The 12,112-nt window shown below is 45.8% G+C and overlaps 1 protein-coding gene across 2 annotated transcripts in view; it reads left to right on the top strand.

Moving 5' to 3' along the window:
* Positions 1 to 12,112, top strand: part of vps13a (vacuolar protein sorting 13 homolog A) — a 645,125-nt gene that overhangs the window by 102,547 nt on the left and 530,466 nt on the right. For both annotated transcript variants that reach the window (XM_070882697.1, XM_070882688.1), the window contains exon 7: positions 3,559 to 3,618. In XM_070882697.1, coding sequence (XP_070738798.1) covers positions 3,559 to 3,618 — 60 coding nt within the window. The remainder of the gene's footprint in view (positions 1 to 3,558; positions 3,619 to 12,112) is intronic.

Here is a 12,112-nt window from a genome sequence, read left to right as displayed (position 1 = left end):
CATACCTTTTATTACATTACTTGGCACTCAATATAAAGTAAAAGACTGATTTTCTACATAGAATCATATCCGATTTTGTGGTCAGCGGCGAAGGAACGCCGTTCAACTCACTGACAGCTGCCCACAAATGTTTCTCAGGCTCTGGCTTTTTGTCACCAACCCACTCCCTGCTTTAAAAAAAAACTAGCTTGCTCCCTTCCTGGCTTTTTCTCACCAGCCTGCTCTTAAAAAAAATTACGAGCCCACGACGAACCAGAAGTGCGCATGCGCAGAATGCTTCCGGTTCGTTGGCAGCAGTAGCGTTCTCTTCTTTTATGTTTGTAAAATAATAACTTGTTCCAGTACTCCCATTCTTTGAAATACTTTTTGGTTTTTAAAGTTTATTTTTATCATCTCCAGAATATCTCAATTAATTTCACTGGCCTGGTTTGTAAATATGAAAGTCCACATGCCCTCTGACAAATGTTGTGAATCGTTTTCATTTCTCAGATTCTTCTAGGACAGCAATGCATTATAAAACTCCAAAGCATGGTGACAAATTCAGAACCCAGTAATCATAATGGCAAGTTGGAATCACACATCCCAACATTTTCTCTTTCTAAAATTATGAATATATCGATGAGTAATTCATGGCCCAGATTTTACATTAAGAAAAGCGGCGAGGCCTGTTAGGAAGTAATAAATTAAATTTAAAATTAAAATTCAGAGTAGAGGGAGCATGATAGTTAGAATAAATACGTGGCTTGAGCAGTGGTGCATGAGGGAGGGATGTAAATTCCTGGGACATTGGAACTAGTTTTAGGGGAAGTGGGACCTGTACAAAAAGGACGGTCTGCACTTGGGCAGGACTGGAATTGATGTCCTGGGGGTAACATTCGCGAATGCAGTTCGGGAGTGTTTAAACTAATATGGCAGGGGGAGTGGGAACCTATGCAGCGAGACAGGGCGAAGTAACATGGAGTCAGAAACAGATGGTAGAAAGGTAAAAAGCAATAGTGGAAGGCCTAGTAAACATAGGCAAGAAACAAAAAGGGCCACACTACATCATAATTCTAAAGGACAAAGGATGTTTTAAAAAAAAAAAACAAGCCTAAAGGCTTTGTGTCTTAATGCAAGGAGTATCCGTAATAAGGTGGATGAATTAACTGTGCAAATAGATGTTAACAGATATGATATGATTGGGATTACAGAGACGTGGCTCCAGGATGATCAGGGCTGGGAACTCAATATCCAAGGGTATTCAACATTCAGGAAGGATAGAATAAAAGGAAAAGGAGGTGGGGTAGCATTGTTGGTTAAAGAGGAGATTAATGCAATAGTAAGCTTGGATGATGTGGAATCTATATGGGTAGAGCTGCAGAACACCAAAGGGCAAAAAACGTTCGTGGGAGTTGTGTACAGACCTCCACACAGTAGTAGTGATGTTGGGGAGGGCATCAAACAGGAAATTAGAGGTGCATGCAATAAAGGTGTAGCAGTTATCACGGGTGACTTTAATATGCATATAGATTGGGCAAACCAAACTGGAAGCAATACGGTGGAGGAGGATTTCCTGGAGTGCATAAGGGATGGTTTTCTCGACCAATATGTTGAGGAATCAACTAGGGGGGAGGCCACCTTAGACTGGGTGTTGTGTAATGAGAGAGGATTAATTAGCAATCTCGTTGTGTGAGGCCCCTTGGGTAAGAGTGACCATAATATGGTGGAATTCTACATTAGGATGGAGAATGAAACCATTAATTCAGAGACCATGGTCCAGAACTTAAAGAAGGGTAACTTTGAAGGTATGAGGCGTGAATTGGCTAGGATAGATTGGCGAATGATACTTAAGGGGTTGACAGTGGATGGGCAATGGCAGACATTTAGAGACCGCATGGATGAACTACAACAATTGTACATCCCTGTCTGGCGTAAAAATAAAAAAGGGAAGGTGGCTCAACCATGGCTATCAAAGGAAATCAGGGATAGTATTAAAGCCAAGGAAGTGGTATACAAATTGGCCAGAAATATCAGCGAACCCGGAGACTGGGAGAAATTTAGAACCCAGCAGAGGAGGACAAAGGGTTTGATTAGGGCAGGGAAAATAGAGTACGAGAGGAAGCTTGCAGAGGAAGTCCAGAACCAGGGCTCACAGTCTAAGGATAAGGGGTAAGCCATTTAGTACCGAGGTGAGGAGAAACTTCTTCACCCAGAGAGTGGTGAACCTGTGGAATTTTCTACCACAGAAAGTTGTTGAGGCCACTTCACTAAATATATTCAAAAAGGAGTTAGATGAAGTCCTTACTACTAGGAGGATCAAGGGGTATGGCGAGAAAGCAGGAATGGGGTACTGAAGTTGCATGTTCAGCCATGAACTCATTGAATGGCGGTGCAGGCTCGAAGGGCCGAATGGCCTACTCCTGCACCTATTTTCTATGTTTCTATGCAGATGCCAAAAGTTGCTGTCCGATTTACTTTGTTATAATGGTGATCAGTGTTGGCCTCGCCACTTTCCTTAATGCAAAATCTGGGCCATGAATTGCTCATTGATACATTCATAATTCATAATTTTAGAAAGAGAAAATGTTGGGATGTATGATTCCAACTTGCCATTATGATTACTGGGTTCTGAATTTGCCACCATGTTTTGGAGTTTTATAATGCATTGCTGTCCTAGAGGGATCTGAGAAATGTAAATGATTCACAACATTTGTCAGAGGGCATGTGGACTTTCATATTTACAAACCAGGCCAGTGAAATTAATTGAGATATTCTGGAGATGATAAAAGTAGATTTTAAAAACTAAAGTATTTCAAAGAATGGGAGTACTGGAACAAGTTATTATTTTACAAACATAAAATGAGAGAATGCTACTGCTGCCAACAAAGCAGAAACATTCAGCGCATGCGCACTTCTGGTTCGTCATGGGCTTGTAATTTTTTTTAAAAAGCCGGTAAGGGACCAGGCTGGTGAGAAAAAGCTAGGAGGGGAGCGGGCTGGTGAGAAAAAGGCAGGAAGAGAGTAGGCTTGTGAGAAAAAGACGGGAAGGGAGCAGGATTCTAAGAAAAAGTAGGGAAGTGAGCGGGCTCGTTTTTTTTTTAAAAGCTGAGAAGGGAGCAAGCTTGAACCGGCTAGGCAGCGGGCTGGTTAGCGTGCTTGTTTTTTTTTTAAAAAGCAGAAACTTCATGCTTCCAGTTGTTGGAATGTGCAGCGCGCTTCTGCGCAGTTTCCGGTCGTTGGCAGCAGTCACTCAGAAAAGGAAATCAAAATAGCAACTAATTAGCATTAGTTTTAAGGCACAACAAAATTTGCATCAGTTCCCATACCACTTAAAGAATATTGTGTTTTTGCAATATCTGAGAAGAGGCATTAGAAAGAATTATAAATCAACACTGAACTTGCCTTATTTCCTCTAATTTCAAAGGGGCGGAAACATTTTGAATAATTTACGTTAATAAAGAAGAGAGACACTGTTCATTTGAGTTTTCAGTTAGTGATAGCCATCATCTTTTATATCTAGTTTTGACTAGCTTTTTCCAACTGTGACAGTTTTTTTTCGTAATTTATATTTTTTTGCAGATCACAAATCAAGATTCTCCATTGTCATTTGGAATTTCACTTCAGAATTTAAGTCTTGAGGTACTATGGATTTAAGGCTTTTAATTCATTCCCCCTTAAGATCTATGTTTAGGTAATGCATTTGGGGAGGGCTAACAAGGCAAGGGAACATACAATAAATGGTAGGATACTGAGAAGTGTAGAGGAACAGAGGGACCTTGGAGTGCATGTCCACAGATCACTGAAGATAGCAAAGCAGGTGGTTAAGAAGGCATATGGGATACGTTCCTTTATTAGCCAAGGCATCGAATATAAAAGGTTACTGCTCAAGATAAAAGTTCACGGGGTTGGGGGTAATATATTAGCACGGATAAAGAATTGGCTAACTAACAGAAAACAGAGAGTCGGGATAAATGGTTAATTCTCGGGCTGGCAATCAGTAACTAGTGGGGTGCCGCAGGGATCAGTGCTGGGACCCCAACTATTTACAATCTATATTAACGACTTGGAAGAAAGGACTGAGTGTAACGTAGCCAAGTTTGCTAACGATACAAAGATGGGAGGAAAAGCAATATGTGAGGAGGACAGAAAAATCTGCAAAACGGCATAGGCTAAGTGAGTGGGTAAAAATTTGGCAGATGGAGTATAATGATGGAAAGTGTGAGGTTATGCACTTTGGCAGAAAAAAAATCAAAGAACAAGTTATTATTTAAATGGAGAAAAAATGCAAATTGCTGCAGTACAGCGGGACCTGGGGATACTTGTGCATGAAACACAAAAGGTTAGTATGCAGGTACAGCAAGTGATCAGGAAGGCCAATGGAATCTTGGCCTTTATTGCAAAGAGGATGGAGTATAAAAGCAGGGAAGTTTTGCTACGGTTATACAGGGTATTGGTGAGGCCACCTGGAATAGTGCGTGCAGTTTTGGTTTCCATATTTACGAAAAGATATACTTGCTTTGGAGACGGTTCAGAGAAGGTTCACGAGGTTGATTCCGGAGATGAGGGGGTTGACTTATGAGGAAAGGTTGAGTAGGTTGGGCCTCTACTCATTGGAATTCAGAAGAATGAGAGGTGATCTTATCGAAACGTATAAGATTATGAGGGGGCTTGATGAGGTGGATGCAGAGAGGATGTTTCCACTGACAGGGGAGACTAGAACTAGAGGGCATAGAATAAGGGGACTGCCTGTTTAAAACGGAGATGAGGAGAAATTTCTTCTCTCTGAGGGTTGTAAATCAGTGGAATTCGCTGCCTCAGAAAGCTGTGGAAGCTGGGACATTGAATAAATTTAAGACAGAAATAGACAGTTTCTTAAACGATAAGGGGTTATGAGAAGCGGGCAGGGAAGTGGACCTGAGTCCATGATCGGATCAACCATAATCGTATTGAATAGTTGAGCAGGCTCGAGGGGCTATATGGCCTACTCCTGCTCCTATTTCTTATGTTCTTATAAGAGCAGGGAGGTACACTAATTAGGCCACAGCTGGAGTACGGTGTACAGTTCTGGTCAGCACATTACAGGAAAGATGTGATTGCACTAGAGAGGGTACAGAGGAGATTTATGAGGATGTTGCCAGGTCTGGAGAATTTTAGCTTTGCGAAAGATTAGATAAGTTCGGCCTGTTTTCTTTGGAGCAGTGGGGCTGAGGGGGGATTTCATTGAGGTGTATGAAATTATGGATGTGTTTGCAACACATAAAGCTTTGACGGGTCTCCATAATCAGATGGCCCGATTTACTGATTGTTCACCGTGGAGGTTAAGACACACCCAGCAGTTTCTCTGTAATGCGCAATTAGAACCGCACTGCCAACGTAATCAGTGACTTTGCAAAGTGTAAGTCGAGCCATTCGGACAGCCGACTCAATACAGAACAGTGCTCACTCTCATCCCCCCAAACAAGTTACTGCCCCACTGCCCAAGTCCCTGACCTACTCCCCCGCCCCTCGGCATAGATGTGGCATTGTATGTGGGTCACATATTGTTAACAGGTTTATTGAGTACTAAGTGAATAGTGACAATGTCGTGATTTCCGGATTTTGTCCAGCCGTACCATCTGGATAACGTTCTCGCTCTCAACCCCCCTTTAGAACTGGATCGTGTTCTACCACCATCCTCACTGTGCTCTCCGTATTCTTTACCTCCCCACCGAGTTCCTAACCTCTCTGCCCCCCCCACCCCACCTCCCATATCTCCGATTATCGCTCTCTCTGTCCCTTCGATCCCCCTCTCTTTCCCCCTCCGATCTCCCCTCCCCCTCCGATCACCCCTCTCGATTTCCCCCCATCGCCCCCCCTCCGATCTTCCCCTCCCATCCCCAATCTCCTTCCCCCAACCACCCCACCTCCCCCCCCCGCTCTCTTCCCTCAACCCGGCCCCGATCTCTTTCTCCACCACCCCCCCCCTCACCCTTCCGATCTATCCTGTCCGCACCCCCCGCCCCCCGATCTCTCCTTCCCGATCTCTCCCCAACCCTCACTCTCTCCCCTTTCTCTTGAGCACTTGCTTTCCCCTTTCTCTCGAGCACTCGCTCCCCCCGCCCCCAGCGTGCGCGCACTCTCCCCTTTCTCTCGAGCGCGTTCTCTCCCTCTCTTCCCTGCCACCCCTCCTCCCCCCCCCCCCCCCGTCTCGCGTGCTCTGTCTCTCGCTCTCTCTGTCTCTCTCCTCCCCACTCACCCACCGCCCCCCCCCCCCCCGCTCTCTCGCGCTCTGTCTCTCCCTCCCTCTCTCCCTCTCCCTCTCCCTCCCTCTTTCCCATCCCTCGTTCCCCCACCCCTCGCTCACGCTCTTTCCTTCCTTCCTTCTCCCCCTTTGCGATCCAATCTTCTCTGGGGCCTTCTCCCATGGACCCAGTCAGAGACCTTTTCCTACAGAGCTGAGGAAAGCGTGGCTTGCACTGTACGGCAGCTGCAACTGAGGGGAACTGCGCATGTGCGGCCGGATCTTGATGGCAGCACGCATGCGCTGAAAGGGATGGGGTGTGCGGATGTCAAAAGAGGTGGGGCCGGGTGCGCACATGCACAGAAGGACACACAAATGTTCATGCAGAAATCACTGCGTAAAATTCTCAGATATAATGGATAGGAAGGACCTATTTCTAAAACAACGTAGGGCCAAAATTGCCCTCTTCAGAGGCGGTAATGGAACGGATAAGCCTCACAGATGGATGGGCCAACCCGTCCTAAATTGCCGCCAGGCTGGGAGCAGCAGGAATGGTTCTCCATGCCGCCCGTGCTCCCACCCGTCGGGCACACTCCGACCCCCTTCCGACTATCGTGAGGTTGGGGATGGAAATTAGCGATGCGTGCAATAAAAGTACAGCAGTTATCATGGGTGACTTTATTCTACATATAGATTGGGCTAACCAAACTGGTAGCAATACGGTGGAGGAGGATTTCCTGGAGTGTATAAGGGATGGTTTTCTCAACCAATATGTCGAGGAACCAACTAGAGAGCAGGCCATCCTAGACTAGGTCTTGTGTAATGAGAGAGGATTAATTAGCAATCTGGTCGTGCGTGGCCCTGTGGGGAAGAGTGACCATGATATGGTAGAATTCTTCATTAAGATGGCGAGTGACACAGTTACTTCAGAGACTATGGTCCTGAACTTAAAGAAAGGTAACTTCGAATGGTATGAGACGTGAATTGGTCCCTTAGAAGATGAGAAGGGGGATTTAATAATGGGAAATGTGGAAATGGCTGAGACCTGAAACAATTATTTTGCTTCGGTCTTCACAGTGGAAGACATAAAAACCATGCCAAAAACTGCTGGTCACGGGAATGTGGGAAGGGAGGACCTTGAGATAATCACCATCACTGGTGGGGGGTAGTGCTGGACTCAAGGTAGACAAGTCCCCTGGTCCAGATGAAATGCATCCCAGGGTATTAAGAGATGGTGGAAGTTATAGCAGATGCATTCATTATAATCTACCAAAATTCTCTGAACTCTGGGGAGGTACCAGCGGATTGGAAAACAGCTAATGTAACGCCTCTGTTTAAAAAAAGGGGGCAGACAAAAGGCAGGTAACTATAGGCCGGTTAGTTTAACATCTGTAGTGGGGAAAATACTTGAATCTATCATTAAGGAAGAAATAGCGGGACATCTAGATAGGAATAGTGCAATCAAGCAGACGCGACATGGATTCATGAAGGGGAAATCATGTTTAACGAATTTACTGGAATTCTTTGAGGATATAACGAGCATGGTGGATAGAGGTGTACCGATGGATGTGGTGTATTTAGATTTCCAAAAGGCATTCGATAAGGTGCCACACAAAAGGTTACTGCAGAAGATAAAGGTACGCGGAGTCAGAGGAAATGTATTAGCGTGGATCGAGAATTGGCTGGCTAACAGAAAGCAGAGAGTCGGGATAAATGCGTCCTTTTCGGGTTGGAAATCGGTGGTTAGTGGTGTGCCACAGGGATCGGTGCTGGGACCACAACTGTTTACAATATATATAGATGACCTGGAAGAGGGGACAGAGTGTAGTGTAACAAAATTTGCAGATGACACAAAGATTAGTGGGAAAGCTGGTTGTGTAGAGGACACAGAGAAGCTGCAAAGAGATTTAGATAGGTTAAGCGAATGGGCTGAGGTTTGGCAGATGGAATACAATGTCGGAAAATGTGAGGTCATCCACCTTGGGGGGGGTGGGGGGGGAGCGGTGGGGGGGGGGGGGGAGGGAGCGGTCGGGGGGGAGCGGGGGGGGGGAGCGGGGGGGGGGGGGGAGGGGGAGCGGGGGGGGGGGAGCGGTGTGGGGGGGGGGGGAAACAGTAAAAGGGAATATTATTTGAATGGGGAGAAATTACAACATGCTGCGGTGCAGAGGGACCTAGGAGTCCTTGTGCATGAAACTCTTTTTGGAGTTCACCTGCAAAAACATAAAACATTAAACCGTGCCACCCGACCTGGGTGACACACTAGACATTTACAAGGCCCTTTTTTCCTTTTTTTTTTGTGTTTTTCATTTTTTTGGGGTTTTTTTTGGGCGCTAAAATCAAATTTTTCCAGTGCCCCCTATAAAAGGGAAGGGGACACTAAAAGCACCGGCAATTAAAACAAATTAAACTTTAAAACGTAAAATCAAATTAAAATTTGTTTGCCGGGCGTGATGATGCACTCCAGTCCCTCCGGTGCCCACCTCTCGCGGAAGGCCGCGAGCGTACCGGTGGACACCGCGTGCTCCATCTCCAAGGACACCCTGGACCGGATGTAAGAGCGGAAGAGAGGCAGGCAGTCAGGTTGAACGACCCCCTCGACCGCCCGCTGCCTGGACCGGCTGATGGCACCCTTGGCCGTGCCCAGGAGCAGTCCTACGAGGAGGCCTTCGGACCTACCCGCTCCCCTCCGCACAGGGTGCCCAAAGATCAGGAGAGTGGGACTGAAGTGCAGCCAGAATTTCAGGAGCAGCCCCTTCAAATAATAAAACAGGGGCTGCAACCTTGTGCATTCCATAAAAACATGGAACACGGACTCTTCCAGACCGCAGAAATTGCAGGTGAACCGGCTTAAAAATTTGTTGCACGGCACTGCTCCGTGCACCACCCTCCAGGCCAAGTCCCCGATGAATAGTGGGAGGACCCCTGCGTAGAGTGCCCTCCATCGGGGACCCCCGCCTCCTCCGGACGGCAAGATGGTCCTTGTGCATGAATCCCAAAAAGTTAGTTTGCAGGTGCAGCAGGTAATCAGGAAGGCGAATGGAATGTTGGCCTTCATTGTGAGAAGGATGGAGTACAAAAGCAGGGAGATCCTGCTGCAACTGTACAGGGTATTGGTGAGGCCGCACCTGGAGTACTGCATGCAATTTTGGTCACCTTACTTAAGGAAGGATATACTGGCTTTGGAGGGGGTACAGAGACGATTCACTAGGCTGATTCTGGAGATGAGGGGGTTACCTTATGATGATAGATTGAGTAGACTGGGTCTTTACTCGTTGGAGTTCAGAAGGATGAGGGGTGATCTTAAATAAACATTTAAAATAATGAAAGGGATAGACAAGATAGAGGCAGAGAGGTTGTTTCCACTGGTCGGGGAGACTAGAACTAGTGGACACAGCTTCAAAATACGGGGGAGCCAATTTAAAACCGAGTTGAGAAGGAATTTCTTCTCCCAGAGGGTTGTGAATCTGTGGAATTCTCTGCCGAAGGAAGCAGTTGAGGCTAGCTCATTGAATGTATTCAAATCACAGATAGATAGATTGATTTTTAACCAACAAGGGAATTAAGGATTACGGGGAGAGGGCGGGTAATTGGAACTGAGTCCACGGCCAGATCAGCCATGATCTTGTTGAATGGCGGAGCAGGCTCGAGGGGCTAGATGGCCTACTCCTGTTCCTAATTCTTATGTTCTTATGTTGGCTAGGATAGACTGACGAATGATACTTAAAGGGTTGACGGTGGATAGACAATGGCAGACATTGAAAGATCACATGGATTAACTACAACAATTGTACATCCTTGTCTGGCGTAAAAATAAAACTGGGAAGGTGGCTCAACCGTGGCTTACAAGGGAAATTAGGAATAGTGTTAAATCCAAGGAAGAGGCATATAAATTGACCGAAAAATGCAGCAAACCTGAGAACTGAGAGAAATTTAGAATTCAGCAGATGAGGACAAAGGGTTTAATTAGGAGAGGGAAAATAGAATATGAGAGTAAGCTTGCAGGGAACATAAACACTGACTGCAAAAGCTTTTATAGATATGTGAAGAGAAAAAGATTAGTGAAGACAAATGTAGGTCCCCTATAGTCAGAATCCGGTGAAGTCATAATGGGAAACAAAGAAATGGCAGACTAATTGAACAAATACTTTGGTTCTGTCTTCATTAAGGAAGTCACAAATAACCTTCCGGAAATACTAGGGGAACGAGGGTCTAGCTAGAAGGAGGAGCTAAAGGAAATCCTTTATTAGTCAGGAAATTGTGTTCGGGAAATTGATGGGATTGAAGGCCGATAAATCCCCAGGGCCTGATAGTGTGCATCCAGAGTACTTAAGGAAGTGACCCAAGAAATAGTGGGTGCATTGGTGATCATTTTCCAACATTCTATAAACTCTGGATCAGTTACTGGAGCGTAGCTAATGTATCCCCACTTTTTAAAAAAGGAGGGAGAGAGAAAACGGGGAATTATAGACCGGTCAGCCTGTCACCGGTGGTGGGGAAAATGTTGGAATCAATTATTAAAGATGTAATAGCAGCGCATTTGGAAAGCAGTGACAGGATTGGTCCAAGTCAGCATGGATTTATGAATGGGAAATCATGCTTGAAAAATCTAGAATTTTTTGTGGATGTAACTAGTAGAGTGGACAAGGGGGAGCCAGTTGATGTGGTATATTTGGACTTTCAGAAGGCTTTCGACAAGGTCCCACACAAGAGATTAATGTGCAAAGTTAAAGCACATGGGATTGGGGGTAGTGTGCTGACATGGATTGAGAACTGGTTGTCAGACAGGAAGCAAAGAGTAGGAGTAAATGGGTACTTTTCAGAATGGCAGGCAGTGACTAGTGGGGTACCGCAAGGTTCTGTGCTGGGGCTCCAGCTGTTTACACTGTACATTAATGATTTAGATGAGGGGATTAAATGTAGTATCTTCAAATTTGCGGATGACACTAAGTTGGGTGGCAGTGTGAGCTGCGAGGAGGATGCTATGAGGCTGCAGAGCGACTTGGATAGGTTAGGTGAGTGGGCAAATGCATGGCAGATGAAGTATAATGTGGATAAATGTGAGGTTATCTACTTTGGTGGTAAAAACAGAGAGACAGACTATTATCTGAATGGTGGCAGATTAGGAAAAGGGGAGGTGCAATGAGACCTGGGTGTCATGGTACGACAGTCATTGAAGGTTGGCATGCAGGTACAGCAGGCGGTTAAGAAAGCAAATGGCATGTTGGCCTTCATAGCCAGGGGATTTGAGTACAGGGGCAGGGAGGTGTCGCTACAGTTGTCAAGGGCCTTGGTGAGGCCACACCTGGAGTATTGTGTACAGTTTTGGTCTCCTAACCTGAGGAAGGACATTCTTGCTATTGAGGGAGTGCAGCGCAGGTTCACCAGACTGATTCCCGGGATGACGGGACTGACCTATCAAGAAAGACTGGATCAACTGGGCTTGTATTCACTGGATTTCAGAAGAATGAGAGGCGACTTCATAGAAACGTTTAAAATTCTGACGGGTTTAGACAGGTTAGATGCAGGAAGAATGTTCCCAATGTTGGGGAAGTCCAGAACCAGGGGTCACAGTCTAAGGATAAGGGGTAAGCCATTTAGGACCGAGATGAGGAGAAACTTCTTCACCCAGAGAGTGGAATTCTTTACCACAGAAAGTTGTTGAGGCCAATTCACTAAATATATTCAAAAAGGAGTTAGATGAAGTCATTACAACTAGGGGGATCAAGGAGTATGGCGAGAAAGCAGGAATGGGGTACTGAAGTTGCATGTTCAGCCATGAACTCATTGAATGGAGTGCAGGCTAGAAGGGCCGAATGGCCTACTCCTGCACCTATTTTCTATGTTTCTATGAATAAACGAGTCCTTTTCAGAATGGCAGGCAGTGACTAATGGGGTACCGCAAGGTTCAGTGCT

The sequence above is a fragment of the Pristiophorus japonicus genome, chromosome 1, assembly GCF_044704955.1.
Source record: "Pristiophorus japonicus isolate sPriJap1 chromosome 1, sPriJap1.hap1, whole genome shotgun sequence".
Classification (NCBI taxonomy): Eukaryota; Metazoa; Chordata; class Chondrichthyes; family Pristiophoridae; genus Pristiophorus; species Pristiophorus japonicus.
This window is presented reverse-complemented; position numbering and strand designations above follow the sequence as displayed.